We start from the raw sequence: 20,616 nt of genomic DNA on the forward strand, positions 1-20,616 counted from the left end.
AAATTTTGGAATTTCCAGGCCATGAAATGACTTTTTAGTCTGGCATTAGAATCACATCTGGAGCTTAAAAACTACCCGTTGGTGTCCCTTTTCCCCATTCTGATTTCAGTGGGTAGTTATAAGTTAAAAGCTCTATAGGTAGTTCTGATATGCGTCTTAGATGAGATCCACTAATTTATGGAGACAGTTGGATAGAATATCTAAGATTTGGACCATCTCAAAAAATCCAGACTGTATGATCACCATGTTTAATAAAGGTAGGATTCTTACTTCTTATAAATGGTTGTTAGCACAACAGATGTCTACTGTGAAATCATTCTTCCTTATCTGAGTAGTTTTCCCCACCCCGTTTTCTTTACTATATGTTAACTATCTGGTCACACTTAGTTGTGCCACAGCTCTGAAATTCAGTGATTGACTATATGTACACAACCACTCCACTTGGCCCGCCTTATACATATAGATTTTAAAGTTATTGTGGAACAATTTCCAAAATTATTGGAATATTACATTTAGGCATTTCCAGTCTCACTTCTGTGTTGAAGTTTAATTGAAATTCTAAATTGAGGTTTTCAGAAGTAACAGATACTCAGGATTCCAGATAAGTATAAAGGTCCTTGTTACATTAGGTTGATGGAGAATAACAGAATAGTCATTAAAAGTAAAACTCTTAGTGCCTCCTCTCTTAAGAACCGTAGAAAGTGTGAACCAAAAAGACTTAGAGGGGCCAGCACGGTGGCATAGCGGTTAAGTTTGTGTGTTCTGCTTTGGCGGCCTGGGGTTCGCTGGTTCCGATCCTGGGTGTGAACCTACTCACCGCTCATCAAGCCATGCTGAGTCAGCGTCCTGTATAGAAGAGCTACAGCTCTACAGCTATGATATACAACTATGTACTGGGGCTTTGGGGAGAAAAAAGAAAAAGAGGAAGATTGGCAACAGATATTAGCTTAGGCCCAATCTTTCTCAAAAAAAAAAAAAAAGACTTAGAGATTATCTACTGTGGGTTCCTATTTTGCTGGAAGTAAAATTAAGCTCAGAGAGGATTGACTTGCCAAAGGTAGTATAATTAGTTTATGGTAGTATAATTTATTTATTAGTATAAATAAATGTAAAACTCAAATAATTATATGGTACAAAAGCAATTGAACTTTCTTCTTTTCATAATTTGAAATTAGAATTAATGTGTTTTACAATAAATATTTTGTTTATTACCCAAGCTTTGGCAAAAATTTTAAATGTTAGTTTTATTGTCGCTATTTATGAATTTCTTTTAAAATAATGTCTGCCATCAGTTGAATATGTCAACTTGCTATAGAAATTTCATTTGTTACTGCAGTGTAGTTTTAGTTCTGTGGGTGAGAAATAGGAAACTTACAGGAAATGTAGTCAGTCTATAATATACAGTTGTTTTCCTTCCTTTGCTTATTGTAGAAATTATAAACCATATAATTGTTTTTATCTTTCAATTGATTGGAAAATAATGGAGCAGATTATTTTTTACTTCCTTTTTTTTTAAGGTTTCTCATTTTAAGTTCCTCATTCTTTTTCTTTTGTTGCATCAACAATGTATCTTTAATAAACTTGTTCTGTTTGTTTGTTTTCTCTTCAATGAATGTCAGTTAAAGAGAAATTGACTGCGGATCCAGACAGTGAAATAGCTACAACCAGCCTAAGGGTTTCTCTACTATGCCCAGTAAGTGTTAACTAATAACTTGCTTTCCAGAAGATTTAACATACATTTTCTGTTTTTATTAAGTATTTCCAGTATTTGAGAAATTCTCTTTACTTTTGAAATATGCCTACCTTTACGAAAAGTTAGGAAAACATTATTTAGTCATAGGATTTGTAATCGAAACGAATTTATAAGTCTATAAAAATTTTCTATTCTTAGATATATTTAAGTATTGCTTGTGATTAATGACTCTCTCTCAGATTCAAGTGTGAAATCTCCAAATAAGAAATGTTGGTTATCTCGGTTTATTTATAAAAATTTCATTTTTATAGCATCTTTGTAGATAAAAATCTGGCCATGATTACCCACACATTCAATTGAATGATTTTGCCAACAATGACTACATTATGAGAATCCACCAATTAAAAATTATTCTATTTAACCTGAATAATTGAATTGGTTATGCATATGAAAATAACCTAGAAATATTTTTAAACCAGAAATTGAGGTCAAAATCAATCTTTTGTACAAAATAAATATAAGGCCCAAGACATCCCAAATGATTAAACGTGTAGTGAAAAAGTTTCCAAAAAATGTGTTGTTAAGGCTTATTTCTTAACTAATTTGATGTTAGGTCCTCCAATAGTAGGAATAGTAATTGAGTGTGGCTTTCATACAAAAATATGTGAAAAACTAAGAGTAAATTACTTTGACATTTTGATTACCTTTTTTCCTATAATTAATCAAGTTAATCATATCTAAATTGGGGAGAAACTATGAAGAATAAGAGGACACAACTGTTTCCTAGTTTGCCTGGATTGTTCGGGCAGGCCTGATATTGAAAGCTTTTAATATTGATATCCTATGAATCTAAGATGAAGATGAAGTCGTATCCTTAAAGAAACAAAGAATTTAAACAGAAATGAGATGTTATTTGTCCTACATCTTAGTATTTTGTAATTTATAAAACCTCAAATACAATATGAAAAAGTTATTAGCTCATGAATTAGTTTATAATACTGTACTTTATGTAGCTCTTTTCAACAAAAACTTTTGTTTTATAATTGCTAAGGGACCTCCTGTTCTTTATTAAACTTTTGTAAATTACTGAAAAAATACAATGAAGTTAATAAGCACCAAATTCTATCATTTTATATATATCTTTCTATCTTTTTATTCCTTACTATAGCCAATCTTTTTCTTATGGAAAGTATTTTGACTTTAGGCTTTTTATATTATTACTAAAAATTCTTTCCCACATATGTGATGTAATCATTTACGGAACTGAAGGGAGAAAGAAACAGCAACACAATAATAGCAGGAGACTTAGATACCTCACTTTCAGTTAGGATAGTTAGAACAACCAGATAGAAGGTCAATAAGGAAGCAGAGGACTTAAACAACACTATAGACCAACTGGGTCTAACAGACATATACAGAATACCAAACAGCAGCAGATACACATTCCTCTCAAGTACACACAGAACATTCTCCAAGATAGACCACGTTAGGCCACAAAACAAGTCTTAGCAAATTTAAGATGAAAATCATATAAAGTATCTTCTCCTCTGACCACAGTGGGATGAAGCTAGAAATCAATAGCAGAAGCAAAACAGGAAAATCCACAAATATGTGGAAATTAAACAGCACACTCTTAAGCAACCAGTGGGTCAAAGAAGAAATTACAAGGAAATTTAGAAAATATCAAGAGGCAAATGAAAATAAACACAATATACCAAAACTTATGGGATGTAGCAAAAGCAGTAGGAAGAGGGAAGTTTAAGCAGTAAATGCTTACATTAAAAAAGAAGGATCTCGGGCCAGCCCTGTGGCTTGGCAGTTGAGTGCTTGCGCTCTGCTGCTGGCGGCCCGGGTTCGGGTCCCGGGCGTGCGCCGACGCACCGCTTGTCCGGCCATGCTGGGGCCGCGTCCCACGTGCAGCGGCTGGAGGGATGTGCAGCTGCGACATGCAGCTATCTGCTGGGGCTTTGGGGGGAAAATAAATAAATAAAATAAATAAATAAATAAATAAAAAAGAAGGATCTCAAATCAACAACTTAATCTTACACCTTAAGAAACTGGAAAAAGAAAAACAAACAAAATCCAAAGTCAGCAGAAGGAAGGAAATAATTAAAGATCAGAGGAGAGATAAATAAATCAAAGAGAGAGAATAGAAAAAAAAAATCCATGAGACCAAGAGTTAGTTTTTTGAAAAGATCAACAAAATTGACAAATTCTTAGCTAGACTAAGAAAAAAAGAGGGAAGACTCAAATAGCTGAAATTAGAAATGAAAGAGGAGACATTACAACTGATGTCACAGAAATAAAAAGGATTATAAGAGACTACTATAAACAATTATATGCCAACAAAGTGGATAACCTAGAAGCAATGGATAAATTTCTAGAAACAAACAACCTACCAAGACTCAATCACGAGGAAATAAGAAATCTGAGCAAACCTATAACTAGTGAGGAGATTGAAGCAGCAATCAGAAACCTCCCAACAAAGAAAAGCCCAGGGCCCCATAACTTCATTGGAGAATCCTATCAAATATTTAAAGAAGAATTAACACCAGTCCTTTTCAGACTCTTCCAGTGAATTGAAGAAGGAATACTCCCAAACTCATTCTATGAGGCCAGCATTACCCTGATACCAAAAACAGCCAAAGACACAACAACAACAACAAAAAAACGAAATTCATACCAGTGTCTCTGATGAATATTAATGCCAAAACCCTACACAAAATACTAGCAAACTGAATTCAGGAGCACATTAAAAGGATCATATACCGTGACCAAGTGGGATTTATAGCTGGAATGTAAGGATGGTTCAACATGTGATAATCATGTGTAATATACCACATTAACAAAAGGAAGAACGAAAGCCACATGATTGTCTCAATGCAGAAAAAGCATTTGACAAAATTCAACACCCTTTTATGACTAAAACACTCATCAAACTAGGATTAGAAGGAAGCTTCCTCATCATAATAAAAACTATATATGAAAAGACAGCAGCAAGCTTTCGGTCGTCAGCATCATGGCAGAGTAAGCTTTCCTGTAAACTCTTCCCCTGATGAGATAGAACAAAAGAACAGTCACAGACCAACAACGGACTCCTAGACAGCAAAAAGGAAGATCGGAAAGATCCACACTGCCACACAGCTGAGAGGACATGCTGGAGCGAATTAGGGAGAGGTAAGGAGAAATCCTGTCCCTCCCCATCAGATCAGCGATCCAGGTCCGTGTGGCTCCCAGAGAGGGGGGAGGGGCGGCCCTCTGCAGGGAAACTGTAGCTCTTCGGGCTCTCTCAGCCAATGGGAAACTCCCACACAGAGGACTCAGAACTGCTACAGGGGTGCCATCCACATCTGAGCACCCCAGGAGAGCGGATAATGAGGGGTGAGCGAGAAGCCCCCCACGCCAGGGACCCAGCAGGCAAGAGAGAGAGCACCCCCCTCCACATGCCTGACACTGAAGCTTAGCCGACCAGACCAGACCGAGTGGCTGGCTGATCGCAGCTAGCAGCCGGGGCAGAGCACAGGGGGTCAGATTACACAGCCCTTAACCCCCACACGGTGGCGGCGGGTGGAAATTGCAACCAGATATTTCCAGGATGGGGAAAAACAAAGCCAATATAGGAACCACAGTGCAAAGGTACGTGAAATCACCAGACCAGAAGGAAAATGACAAGCACCCAGAAACCAACCCTGAAGGCACAGAAATCCATAACTTAAATGACAGAGATTTCAAAATAGCTATCATAAAAACACTCAACGAAATACAGGATAACACAGACAGACAATTCAACGAGATAAGGAGTTTCTTCACAAAAGAGATTGAAATGATAAAGAAAAACCAATCAGTACTGATGGAGGTGAAGAACACAATGGAGGAGATAAAGGAGAATCTGGAATCTTTAAAGAACAGAGCTGACAATATGGAGGAAAGAATTAGCATTATAGAGGATAGGAATACAGATATGCTCCAGACGGAAGACGAGAGAGAACTAAGACTAAAAAGAAATGAAGGAAGTCTCCGAGAAATATCTGACTCTATTAGGAAATGTAACATAAGAATTATAGGTATTCCTGAGGGAGAAGAAAGGGAAAGAGGAACAGAGAGCCTATTCAAGGAAATAATAGCTGAGAACTTCCCAAATCTGGGGAAGGAGCAGGAAATACCAGTAAGTGAAGCCAATAGGTCGCCTAAATACATCAACAGGCAAAGGCCCACTCCACGACATACAGTGGTAAGGCTGGCTAAAGTCAATGACAAACAATATTAAGGGCAACTTGACAAAAACAAAAAATAATGTACAAAAGAACTCCCATCAGGCTCTCAGCAGATTTCTCAACAGAAACTTTACAGGCTAGGAGAGACTGGAATGATATATTCAAAATACTGAAAGACAAAAACTTTCAGCCAAGAATACTCTATCCAGCAAAAATATCCTTCAAATATGATGGAGAAATAGTAACTTTCCCAGATAAACAAAAGCTAAGGGAGTTCATGGCCACGAGACCCCCCCCTACAAGAAATACTCAAGAAGGCCCTCAGGCCTGAAAAAAAGAAGAGAAAGGGAATACAAAGCTTGGAGCAAGGAGAAAAATAGGTAGACAAAATCAGAAAAAGAGTAGCTCTTTACCGGAATAGGTTAGCAACCACTTAAATACCAAAATCAAAGATCAAAGGAAGGAAATCACCAAAAATCATCACTGTGAACACACACCCACAACACAAGATAGCATAAGGTATAACAAGAACGACTTAGAAGGGAAAGAGGAAAGAGATTGAATTGACTTAGTATAAGGAAATAAGAGGCCATCAGTTAATGGACTATCTCATACACAAGATTTTTTATACAAATCTCAAGTTAACCACTAAACAAATAATCAAAACAAAATCACATATGATAAACAAAGAGAAAACTAGAAGAGTCATAAGACAGAACAACCAAGCTGAATTGGCAGTCCGAAACAAATGGGACAAGAAACAAAGGAAATGCAAAAGAACCAGAAAATAAGTGACAAAACAGCAATATTAAGCCCTCATATATCAATAATTACCCTAAATGTAAATGGATTTAACTCTCCAACCAAAGATACAGAGTGGCAGGATGGATTAAAAAGCAAGACCCAACAATATGCTGCCTCCAGGAAACACATCTCAGCTCTAAAGACAAGCACAGGCTCCAAGTGAAAGGATGGAAGACAATACTCCAAGCTTATGGCAAACAAAAGAAAGCAGGTGTTGCCATACTCATATCAGACAAAGATAAAACAGGTTAAGAGAGACAGAGAAGGGCCATATATCGTGATAAAAGGGACACTACACCAAGAAGACATATCAATTATAAATATATATGCACCCAACATACAACCACCAAAGTACATAAGCAACTATTAACAAACCTAAAAGAGATGTTAACAACAACACGATAATAGTAGGGGATCTTAATACCTCACTTACACCCATGGATAGATCATCCAGACAAAAAGTCTGGACTTAAATGAAAAACTGGACAAGATGGACCTAGTAGACATATACAGAGCATGCCATCCAAAAACAGCTGACTACACATTTTTCTCAGGCACGCATGGAACATTCTCAAGGATAGACCATATGTTGGGAAACAAAGCAAACCTCAATAAATTTAAGAAGATTGAAATCATAACAAGCATTTTTTCAGACCATAATGCTATGAAACTGGAAATCAACCACGAGAAAAAAACTGGGAAAGTGACAAAAATGTGGAGATTAAACAACATGCTACTGAGCATGGATCATTGATTAAATTAAAGGAGAAATCAAAAAATATCTGGAAACAAACGAAAATGAAAATATGCCATACCAAATCATATGGGATGCAGCAATAGCAGTCCTGAGAGGGAAACTCATAGCGATACAAGCCCACCTTAACAAACAAGAAAAAGCCCAAATAAGCAACCTTAAGTTACACCTAACAGAACTAAAAAAAGAAGAACAAACAAAGCCCAAAGTCAGCAGAAGGAGAGAAATAATAAAAATCAGAGCAGAAATAAATGAACTTGAGACCAAAAAAAAAAAACAGTGGAAAGGATTAATGAAACAAAGAGTTGGTTCTTTGAGAAGATAAACAAAATTGACAAACCCTTAGCCAGACTTACTAAGAAAAAAAGAGAAAAGGCTCAAATAAATTAGAAATGAAAGAGGAGAAATTACAACGGTTACCACAGAAATACAAAGGATTATAAGAGAATACTATGAGAAATTACATGCCAACAAATTGGACAATCTAGAAGAAATGGATAAATTTCTTAGACTCATACAACCTCCCAAAACTGAACCAAGAAGAAATGAAGAATCTGAATAGACCAATCACAAGTAAAGAGATTGAAGTAGTAATCCAAAACCTCCCAAAAAATAAAAGTCCAGGACCAGATGGCTTCTCTGGTGAATTTACCAAACATTCAAAGAAGATTTAATACCCATCCTTCTCAAACTATTCCTAACTCACTCTACGAGGCCAACATCACCCTAATACCAAAGCCAGACAAAGACAATACAGAGAAGGAAAATTACTTGCCAATATCGCTGATGAACATAGGTGCAAAAATCTTCAACAAAATATTGGCAAACCGAATACAGCAATACATTAAAAAGATCATACACCATGATCAAGTGGGATTTATACTAGGGACGCAGGGATGGTTCAACATCCTCAAATCGATCAGCATGATACACTGCATCAACAAAACAAAGAATAAAAACCGCATGGTCATCTCAATAGATGCAGAAAAGGCATTTGACAAGATACAACATCCACTTATGATCAAAACTCTCAACAAAATGGGTATAGAAAGAAAGTACCTCAACATAATAAAGGCTATTTATGACAGACCCACAGCCAACATCACACTCAACAGGGAAAGGCTGAAAGCCATTCCTCTGAGAACAGGAACAAGACAAGGCTGCCCACTCTGACCACTCTTATTCAACGTAGTACTGGAGGTTTTGGCCAGAGCAATTAGGCAAGAAAAAGGAATAAAAGGAATCCAAATAGGCAATGAAGAAGTGAAACTCTCACTATTTGCAGACGACATGACTTTATATATAGAAAACCCTAAAGAATCCATTGGAAAACTATTAGAAATAATCAACAACTACAGCAAAGTCGTAGGGTACAAAGTCAATCTACAAAAATCAGTTGCATTTCTGTATGCTAATAACGAACTAACAGAAAGAGAGCTCAAAAAGATAATATCATTTACAATTGCATCAAAAAGAATAAAATATCTGGGAGTAAATCTTACCAAGGAGGTGAAAGACCTATACAATGAAAACTACAAGACATTATTGAAAGAAATCGATGATGACGTAAAGAAATGGAAAGACATCCCATGCACATGGATTGGAAGAATAAACATAGTTAAAATGTCTATATTACCTAAAGCAATCTATGGATTCAGTGCAATCCCAATCAGAATCCCAATGACATTCTTCACAGAAATAGAAAAACGAATGCTAAAATTCATAGGGGGCAACAGAAGACCCCAAATAGCTAAAGCAATCCTAAGAAAAAAGAACAAAGCTGGAGACATCACAATCCCTGACTACAAAACATGCTACAAAGCAACAGTAATCAAAACAGCATGGTACTGGTACAAAAACAGACACACGGATCAATGAAACAGAATTGAAAGCCCAGAAATAAAACTACACATATACGGACAGCTAATTTTCCACAAAGGAGCTAAGAACATACAATGGAGAAAGGAAAGTCGCTTCAATAAATGGTGTTGGGAAAACTGGACAGCCACATGCAAAAGAATGAAAGTGGACCATCTGCTATTGCCATTCACAAAAATTAACTCAAAATGGATCAAAGACCTGAAGGTGAGACCTGAAACTATAAAACTCATAGAAGAAAATATAGGCAACACACTATTTGACATTGGTTATAAAGGAATCTTTTTGGATGATATGCCTACCCAGACTAGGGAAACTAAAGAAAAAATAAGCAAGTGGGTCTTTATCAGATTAAAGAGCTTCTACAAGACAAATGAAACCAGAATTAAGATGAACAGACAACCCACCAGCTGGGAGAGAATATTTGTGAAACATATATCTGACAAGGGGTGAATCTCTGTAATGTATAAAGAACTCACACAACTGAACAACAAAAAAACAAACAACCCGATCAAAAAATGGACAGAGGAAATGAACAGACACTTCTCCAAAGAAGATATACAGATGGCCAGTAGGCACATGAAAAGATGTTCAACATCACTAATCATCAGGGAAATGCAAATCAAAACCACCCTAAGATATCACCTCATGCATGTTAGAATGGCTATAATCACCAAGACAAAAAACAACAAATGTTGGAGAGGATGTGGAGAAACAGGAACCCTCATACACAGCTGGTGGGAATGCAAACTGGTGCAGCCTCTATGGAAAACGCTATGGAGAGTTCTCAAAAAATTAAAAATAGAAATACCCTATGATCCAGCTATCCCACTACTGGGAATCTATCCAACGAACCTGAAATCAACAATCCAAAGATGCTTATGCACCCCTATGTTCATTGCAGCATTATTCACTATAGCCAAGAAGTGGAAGCAACGCAAGTGTCCCTCGACTGATGATTGGATCAAGAAGACCTGGCAGGGCTGGCCTGGTGGCGTGGCGCAAGTGGTTAAGTGCACACGCTCTGCTGTGGCGGCCTGGGGTTTGTTGGTTCAGATCCCGGGCGTGCACTGATGCACCGCTTGTCAAGCCATGCTGTGGCGGTGTCCCATATAAAGTGGAGGAAGATGGGCATGGATGTTAGCCCAGGCTCAGTCTTCCTCAGCAAAAAGAGGAGGATTGGCAGATGTTAGCTCAGGGCTGATCTTCCTCACAAAAATAAAAAGAAGAAGAAGAAGATGGCATGGTGTGTGTATATATATATATACACACACACACACACACAAACACACAATGGAATACTACTCGGCCATAAAAAAGACAAAATCTTCCCATTTGCAACAACGTGGATGGACCTGGATTATGTTAAGTGAAATAAGCCAGAAAGAGAAAGACAAACACTGTATGATCTCACTCATATGTGGAAGATAAACCAACACATGGACAGAGAAAACTGTATTGTGGTTACCAGGAGCAATGGGGTTAGGGGGTGGGCACAAGGGGTGAAGAGAGACATATATATGGTGATGGACAAACAAAAATGTACAACCAAAAATTTCACAATGTTATAAACTATTAAAACATCAAAAAAAAAAAAAAAAAGACAAGTGGGACTTTATCAGGTTAAGAGCTTCTATAAGACGAATGAAACCAGAATCAAGATGAACAGACAACCCACCAGCTGGGAGAGAATACTTGCAAAACGTGCATCTGACAAGGGGTTGATCTCCATAATATATAAAGAACTCACACAACTGAACAACAAAAAAACAAACAACCCTATCAAAAAATGGGCAGAGGAAATGAACAGACACTTCTCCAAAGAAGACATACAGATGGCCAATAGGCACATGAAAAGATGCTCAACATCACTAATCATCAGGGAAATGCAAATCAAAACCACACTAAGATATCATCTCACACCTGTTAGAATGGCTATAATCACCAAAACAAAAAACAACAAATGTTGGAGAGGATGTGGAGAAACAGGAACCCTCATACACAGCTGGTGGGAATGCAAACTGGTGCAGCCTCTATGGAAAACAGTATGGAGATTCCTCAAAGAATTAAAAATAGAGATGCCCTATGACCCAGCCATCCCACTACTGGGAATCTATCCAACGAACCTGAAATCAACAATCCAAAGAGGCTTATGCACCCCTACGTTCATTGCAGCATTATTCACCATAGCCAAGACGTGGAAGCAACGCAAGTGTCCCGCGACTGACGATTGGATTAAGAAAATGTGGTGTATGTATATACAATGGAATACTACTCAGCCATAAAAAAAGACAAAATCTTCCCATTTGCAACAACATGGATGGACCTGGATTATGTTAAGTGAAATAAGCCAGAAGGAGAAAGACAAACACTGTATGATCTCAATCATATGTGGAATATAAACCAACACATGGACAGAGAAAACTGTATTGTGCTTACCAGGAGCAATGGGGGTGGGAGGTGGGCACAAGGGGTGAAGGGAGTCATATATATGGTGATGGACAAACAAAAATGTACAACCCAAAATTTCACAATGTTATAAACTATTAAAACGTCAATTAAAAAAATAAAAGACAGCGGCAAGCATCTTATTTAATGTGGAAAGACTGCAAGCTCTTCCTCTCAGATCAGGAACAAGACAAGGATGCCCACTGTCACCATGACTATTCAACATAGTACTGGAAGTTCTAGCCAGAGCAATTAGACAAGAAAAATGAATAAGGCATACGAATTGGAAAGGAAGAAGTAAAATGATCTCTGTTTGCAGATGACATGATCTTTTATGTAGAAAACCCTAAAGATTCCACAAAAACGGTAAGAAGTAATAAACCAATTCAGTAAAGTTGCAGGACAAAATCAATGGTCAAAAATTTGTTACATTTCCATATGCTAACAATGACCAATCTGAAAAGGAAATTAAGAAAACAATCCCATCAAAAAGGATAAAATATTTAGGAATAAACTTAAACAAGGAGATGAAAGACTTGTACATTAAAAAACTGCAAAACATAACTAAGAGAATTCAAAGAGGATAGAAATAAATGGAAAGACATCCCGTACCCATGGATTGGAAGACTTAATGTTATTAAAATGTCCCTACTACCAAAATGACCTACAGGTTCGGTGCAATCACTATCAAAATCCCAATGGCATTTTTTTGCAGAAATAGGAAAAAAACATCCTAAAATTCCTATGGAATCTCAAAGGACCTCGAATAGCCAAAACAAGCTTTTAATGAGAACAAAGTTTGCGGCCTCACACACCCTGATTTGAAAACATACTACAAAGTAACAGTAAATAAGATGGTGTGGGACTGATGTAAAGATAGATATTATAGACCGATGGAACAGAATAGAGAACCCAGAAACAAACTCTTACATATATGGCCAAATGACTTTCAACAAGGGTGCCAAGAACATACAATGGGGAAAAGACAGTCTCTTCAACAAATGGCATTGGGAAAACTGCATGTTCACAAGCAGAATAATGAAGCTGGACCCTTTACACCATAGGCGAAAATTAACTCAAAATGGATTAGAGACCTAAAATGTAAGACCTTAAAACTATTAAACTCCTAGAAGAAAACATAGGGAAAAAGCCTTAATTGAATTTGGCAGTGATTTCTTGGATATGACACCAAAAGTGCAGGCAAAAATAGACAAATGGGACTACACCAAACGTAGAAACTTCTACGTGTCAAAGGAAACACTCAGCAGAGTGAAAAGAGAACCTATGGAATGGGAGAAAATAACTACAAATCATATATCTGATAAGGGGTTAAAACGCAGAATATATAAGGAACGTCTACAACTCAACAACAAAAAAACCAACAACCTGATTAAAAAATGGGCAAAGGACTTGAACAGACATTTCTCCAAGGAAGAGATACAAATGGCCAACAAACACACAAAATGATGTTCAACTTCACTGATCATTAAGGAAATGCAAATCAAAACCAGAGGAGATATCACTTCACACCCATCGGGATGGCCACTATCAAAAGATCAGAAGGTGGGGCCGGCCTGATGGTGTACCGGTTAAATTCTCGTGCTCTGTTTTGGCAGCCGGGGGTTCACTGGTTTGGATCCTGGGTGCAAACCTACTCACCACTCATCAAGCTTTGCTGAGGTGGTATCCCACATAGAGCAACTATGTACAACTATGACATACTACTATCTCCTGGGGCTTTGGGGAGAAAAAAGGAAAAAAAGGAGGCAGATTGGCAACAGATGTTACCTCAGGGCCAATCTTCCTCAAAAAAAAAAAAAGTTAGCCATAGAACATATTTTAAAAAAAAAAAACAACATAAAATATGCAGCGTTGGTGAGGATGCAGAGGCACTGGAACCCTTGAGTACTATTGATGGGAAGGTAAAATGCTGCAGTTGTTATGGAAAACAGTATGGAGGTCCCTCAAAAAATTAAAACTAGAAGTACTATATGATCCAGCAATTCCTCTTCTGGATGTATAGTCAGAAGAATTCAAAGCAGGATCTCAGAGAGATAATTTGCACACCCATGTTCAGCACAACGTTATTCACAATAGCCAAGAGGTGGAAGCAACCCAAATGTCAATCAAGAGATGAATGGATAAAGAAAATGTGGTATATACATACAGTGAAATATTATGTGGAATTAAAAAAGGAAATCCTGTCATATACTACAACATGGATAAACTTCGAGAACATTATGATAAGCAAAATAAACCAGTCACAAAAGCATAAATGCTGTATGATTCTACACATACGAATTATCTAAACTAGTCAGTATCATAGAAACAGAAAGTAGAAAGATGATTACCAAGGGCTGGGGGGAGGGGGAATTAGCATTTAGTGAGTATAGTGTTTCAGTGTTGCAAGATGAAAAAGTTCTAGAGATCTGTTGCACAACAGTGTGAATATACTTACTGCTCAGTTGCACACTTAAAAATGGTTAAGGTGGTAAATTTAACGTTACATGTTTTTTACCACAATAAAAAATATTGGCCGGGATAGGGGGAAGGTGGATTCTTAAGTAACCAGATAAATGTTATAACAGATTGTGGTGTAAAGGAAACTGGTAAACATTTAGAAAAATGGTTTCCCATACCAGGTAAGTGGAGAGTGCAAAGAAGGCAAAGATAAAAAAAAAAAGATACACACTTATCCTACCCTCTTTCCCCAAAATCCGAGTTTATCCACCTTCCCCCTCCACATGATTCCTTGTCACTCCATTCCATTATAAAACACCAGTTCAGAGAATATGAGTAATTTAGAAAAGTGCATAAGCCTCATTTTCCACTTAAATCACTGGAAGAAGTCTTGTTTTTCTGCAATCCCATTTTACAAGTATTTATAGTTGTGCTGATATATATGATGTTTATATCATTTAACATTTAAACGAAGCATTCATATAAATAAGCACTACAATATGAATCTTGACTTTTTATTTATAGGACTAGTTTTGAATTTTATAGTACAGGTGATCTTCTCTGTATTAGAAAATGTTAATCACATTTTGCTCCTTGCACCTCTTAATTTAGTGGGCCAGTTTTTAATTTCTCTTTCCATATCCCCCTACTCCTCCCTTTTTAGTTTCAACAGTTTTAGCAGTTTATTTTAAGTTGAGATCTGCTTTCAAAATTCAGATTATAGAAAAAACAACTATAGATATAATCCATAATTGTAATACTTTTGTGGATTTCTATTTGGCTAAAGGGGCAATCCCTTTACAATTATTCTGGAACAATAAAGCAATATATTTTAGGTATGTTTTTACTCTAAAAAGTAAAACTTAGTAATGACAACTCATCTATATATCAAATTTATAGAATAATAAAAGAGATTTGTTCCCTTTGAAATATGTAAATATGGTGTCTGACTGTGCATTTGAATTGCCCTTGTTGTGATATACACAGCTCAAAATAAATGAGTTTCTCTTGTTTGTGTGCCATTCAGCTAAAGGCAATGAAAATAATTAAAAATGTTTTTACTCTTTGGGAATTTTTTACTTCTGATTTATTAAAAATAGAGCTAGAAGAATGTTTGAAAACCTGCTTTGTGAGATACTTCCCAGACCTATAAACTCAAATACAAGTGACTTGGAGTTGATAGAAGAAAAAAAATAAAATAAACTTCTTGGAAATTTATTTATGATGATGATGATGAAGAAAAAGATGAAGAAAAGAAATTATACTGGGCCGGCCCCGTGGCTTAGCGGTTAAGTTCGCGTGCTCCGCTACTGGCGGCCCAGGTTCGGATTCCGGGTGCGCACCAACGCACCGCTTGTCCGGCCATGCTGAGGACGTGTCCCACGTACAGCAGCTAGAAGGATGTGCAATTATGACATACAGCTATCTACTGGGGCTTTAGGGGGAAAAAAGGAGGAAAATTGGCAATAGATGTTAGCTCAGAGCCGGTCTTCCTCAGCAAAAAGAGGAGGATTAGCACAGATGTTAGCTCAGGGCTGATCTTCCTCACAAAAAAAAAAAAAAGGAAAGAAAAGAAATTATTCTTAATGTCACACTTTTCTTTGTACAAGGAAAAAAATACATATTTTTTTGACTTGTTTAGGATCCTTTTGATACAAGCTGGTTTAAACTTATGTCTAGGGAGGGCGTTCTCTCTTCTCTTGCAGCATCATCAGTTGCTAATCTAGCACTGTTATGTTATAGTAAGGTGAGTGGCATGAGAAAACTTGTTTTGGAGTTGTTTTCAGTGTTTATCTGCAAATGATGCAGATATCCACTGCGTCCTATAAAAGGAAAAGGAAAATTTGTAATTACAAGATGAAGATGTTCAAAACTCAGCATCTCTCCTGATGCCAAGTTAGAGAAATCAGTGTCTGTTTGTAGATAAGTATTTAGAATTTATTGATTGTTTTTAAAAATCAGGAATATGAGGAGGATTATCATATAATAGTTACTTTGTGAATCTTTGAAGCAAGGCATTTGTGTGACAGCTAATAAACAGTGCATTTGAAAGTGAGCTTTTCCTTTCCTATTCCCATTTATAAATGTCCTTCCTGTGCCATTCATGTAGCAGTGTTCCTTAAAAACTCTGTTGGTAAACTTGTCAGGGTGGCTGATCATAAGGACTTAAGAGTTGCTCTCTCGTAAAGATGAACTAACAGCTGGGGATTATAGGGATGAGGATATGTGAGATGAAGGCCTTTAGAGAATAACTGCTTTTCAGAGTATAAGTTTTATGGCCTATGGCTTGGATTCTGAAACAATCTTTTATTTTTTGCCTTCTTATCCACTATCTTCATAAACTATCAGAAGTAGCTTTCTAGTTCTGTAGTACATGAACCTTGTCTGCTATTACTGTATTTGTCTAGGATTTTTAGTCTATGATTTCTCTACTTAGTGTTAAGGCAGTAGCAAAAATACCTGCTCAGTAAGAATTTGCACTTCACAAGTAAGTTAAGGTCTGACTTAAGATATAAAAATGTAATTTAGCACCTCCAAATAGATTGTTATTTGGAAAATGTTTCTGGACTAATGCAGCATGTCTTGGCTCATGGTAAATAGATGATTTTCCTGTTACAAGAGCTAGTTTGTTCTTTTTTGCCTTTTCATCAGGTGCTTAAGTAAATCAAATCATAAAAATTGAATAGAAGTGTAAAAAGTGGGTAATGAAGTTATTTAATAGTGTGAGCATAGAAGAGAATAACTGAGCTGGGGTTTGGGTGGGTCTCTTATTAGCTTACAAAGTGATTTGAAGCAAATATGTTTCTGTACTTTTATTAATAGTAGGTACATATATTGAGCACTTACTATGTGTCAGGCTCAGAGAGACAGACTAATATTCAAGATTTACACGGTAAGTAATGGGGTCAGGATTCAAACCTAGGTAGTCTAACTCCAGAACTCATTCTCAGAGCTGCCTCGTAAAGGGCTGCATACATCCTACACACCCTTCCTGGATGGTGCCTGCCAGAGCTGCTCAGTGTGCACACCAGAGCCTTATCAGTACACAGGGCCATCTTCCTGCTGTATAGCAGGTACATATCCAAGTGCTGAGGATAAGGAGATGAGTCCGGTGTATTTCTAGTAGGAGGAGACACACACATAAATAAATAGTATAATCATATGCAGGGTCAAGTTGGGAGCAGAGAAGGGAGCTATCAGTTTTCTCTGTGTCCCCGCTGTCCGTACTTCTGATACTGTAAACTTGCATTACTCCCTTGTCATGAGTTTGTAGCACGTTCTGGGTCCTTTTTTATTCTTCATCACTACATCCTGTTGAAGTAAGAAGGAAACAGTGTTACTTTAGAGATAGAAAAAAAATGCCTGGAAAGGTTAAGTGCCTTTCCTAGAGGCACAGTAAATCATTGATACCAGAACAATAATTTAGGGCCCCAAATGACAGTTAATTTCCTTGGTAGACTAGGAAATTGCACATTTCCCTGAAATTCTTCCAAGAATCTTTTCCTCATTCAACTCATATCCTTTTAAAGCATTTATATTTTTCAAGCTTGCAAATATGTGGAAAATCTTTTCCTGGTATTTAGCAAATAATGTGGTTATTGAAAGTAGATAACTCCTATACTCTGGCCGTTGTGGCCTCTGGGCACCCCACAGCAGTAATCCAGCTGTGCCGTGTGAGGTGTCCTCCAGGGAAGGAGGTCATGCTATGGCAGGTCTCTGGGCAGCTTCTCTGCCTTGTGCCAAAGCTAGCAGTTCAGGGACCAGATGAAGCAGATTTTATTGTCCAAAGGACAGACTCAACCTATGTCAACTTAAGCAACATTAGCAGGGCTGGAAGAGAAAGTCTCATAACATGCTGGAGATGCTACAGGTCCAGGAGTATTTGCTGAATTGCCTGTGATGGTGCCCAGTGAGGGAAGAAATACAGAGGGCAAACACACCTGGCTTCCTTCTCAGACCTGTCGTTTGGCAATTATGCCAAACTTCGTGGGGAATGCTTGCCATTCATTTCATTTTGACCTGTGAACTACTCTCATTCAGAGATCAGGTTGATAGTAAATGTCATTGTATCGGTATCCTGCAGTATTTAGTCAGACATTCTTTTTTCCTTTCCCAAATTCCAAGTAAAGTAGTTCTTAACTTTTTTGGATCAGGGACTACTCTAAGAATTTGGTGAAAGCATTCTCTCCAGAAAGATGCACACGCTTACAATTTTGCATATAATTTCAAGGGGTTCATGGTCTTTTCCCTCAAAAGCCGATCTGTGAGCTATGGCTTGGGAGTAAATAATCCTTGCTATAGGCTTTTCATAGTCACTGTGTTTAATATCCAAAGAAATACTATAACTTTTTACAGAAATTTTATTTAATGTTCTTCCGTATTGATGAAAAGTAAACACAGTATGCTTTAAATTAGAACACAGACATGTTGTGTTTCAGGAAATTTTTATCAAAACTTAAATTTTGAGTAACTATCTAATATTTACTATCTAATATTTACTTTTGTCTCCCTCTTTTAAAGCTTGGTAAAATGCGGCTGACAATTCCATGTCGGGCCCTTACATGTTCTCATCTGCAATGTTTTGATGCAACTCTGTATATTCAAATGAATGAGAAAAAACCAACCTGGGTTTGTCCTGTCTGTGATAAGAAGGCTCCATATGAACACCTTATTATTGATGGGTATGTCGCTTAAACTTTTTCCTTGTACCTTGGAATGACCATCTATTATCTGAGTTTCTTATCCATCAGGTTTGGGATAAAAATTCTACTGGTGGTGTTTTCTGGTTATATATTTTTAGAATTTTCATGATTCTAGAAATCAGTAATTTTTCAAAATAGGTAATTAACACTGTGAACATTTTTCCTTTCTAACTTCCTGTCCTCTTGTTTTGGAAATGCATTCTTGACTGTCAGTGTCTCCTGACATTTCCCATTTAAAGCACCAGAGATTCTAAGCAGGATATGCATACACCTTTTCCTAGCATGAATCCATCTATCCCTAGACATACAGACCATATTAGAGGAAGAATGAAGGAATTGTGAAACTGCTTAACTTAAGCTCACCAAAAATTGGGCTTGTTTTGGGAGATTTTCTGTTGCTTCAGTCATGGTCCGTCATACCTATTCCCCACTATAAGGGCTCCTAAAACTGATCAACACACTGAATAGCAGCTTACTTTGTTTTTCTATGTCCTCTGAAATACTTTTCTTTTTCTTGTCCACCTACAGCATCACAACAATCAATTATTTTTTGAACACTCCTGCGTTTGATCTTGGCATGTTCCTCTAAATTTTCCTCTATTCTCTAGCCTGCTTTTTGCAACTGAACAAAGATAAATTGTGAAAATAAAGATCTTAATATTTCCTGTACTCTCTAGCAAAACACTGAGGCAACTTACCTATAGTACTTGAGAAAACATAGGATTCTGAGCGTGTAATGTCAAGAGTGGAATACATTTAGCAATACGAGTGTAACCCAGAGCTTGAAAGATGTCAGATCACTCATGGGAAAAAAAGGAAACATGTAACTTCAATGTTTTATGCTTAATTTTTCAGAGATGACAGTGATCACTAAATCTGAATTGAATAATAATATTTTACCAGCTGTGTATATTATGTAGCTTTGGATATCCCAATCAATTGGAATTTTTCTCTCAATATAAAAGCCATCTACACATACTCACTTAAAGAAAAATTGGAAAACACAGGAAAATAAAGACTTTTGTGGTGTGTTATTTTCTGATTTTTGTTTTCACATAATTGTGATTGTGCAGTATTATTATTTTTAATCCTCTGGTTTCATTTAACATTATAACCTAAGAATTTGACCATTAATTTTACACATATTTTTGCAAATCTCATTTTTAAATATCTGCATATTTATCAAGGAGACTTAACATTTAGTACCTATTTTTATATTGCTTCAGTTTATCAAATAAGATATGCTTATTGTAGGAAATTTGTAGTGTGTAAAAAAAAAGTATAAAGAAGAAAAGTAAATATCCATAATGTCACCACTCAGAGTTAACTGCTATTTATATACCACTCGCACGTGGAATTTTATTTTTAAAATATAGTGTTTTCTTTTCTTGGCCTCTTCCCACTTTTTGTGACTATTTTCCCGTATTATTAAAAATCTTTGGAAACCTCATTTTTCATAGTTACATAATATATCCTTGCATAAAAGTACCATAATTTAGGTAACATTTTTCTTATTTAGCCCTAGAATTTGAGAGCAAATATAACTGTCTATTCCACTTTCTTCCTCCTCATTTATACTTGTGCAAAACATAGAGGGTCTGAATGTTTTTTGACCGGTAATAATTCTAATCTGTCTTCATTTAGAGTGTGACATTCAAAGGA

The 20,616-nt window shown here is 36.7% G+C and overlaps 1 protein-coding gene across 2 annotated transcripts in view; it reads left to right on the forward strand.

The window, feature by feature from the left end:
* PIAS1 (protein inhibitor of activated STAT 1) overlaps positions 1-20,616 on the forward strand; it is a 125,510-nt gene that overhangs the window by 95,285 nt on the left and 9,609 nt on the right. For both annotated transcript variants that reach the window (XM_058541933.1, XM_058541931.1), the window contains exons 8-9: positions 1,620-1,693; positions 18,773-18,933. In XM_058541933.1, the coding sequence (XP_058397916.1) occupies positions 1,620-1,693; positions 18,773-18,933 (235 nt within the window). The remainder of the gene's footprint in view (positions 1-1,619; positions 1,694-18,772; positions 18,934-20,616) is intronic.

Source organism: Diceros bicornis, chromosome 5 (assembly GCF_020826845.1).
Source record: "Diceros bicornis minor isolate mBicDic1 chromosome 5, mDicBic1.mat.cur, whole genome shotgun sequence".
NCBI lineage: Eukaryota > Metazoa > Chordata > Mammalia > Perissodactyla > Rhinocerotidae > Diceros > Diceros bicornis.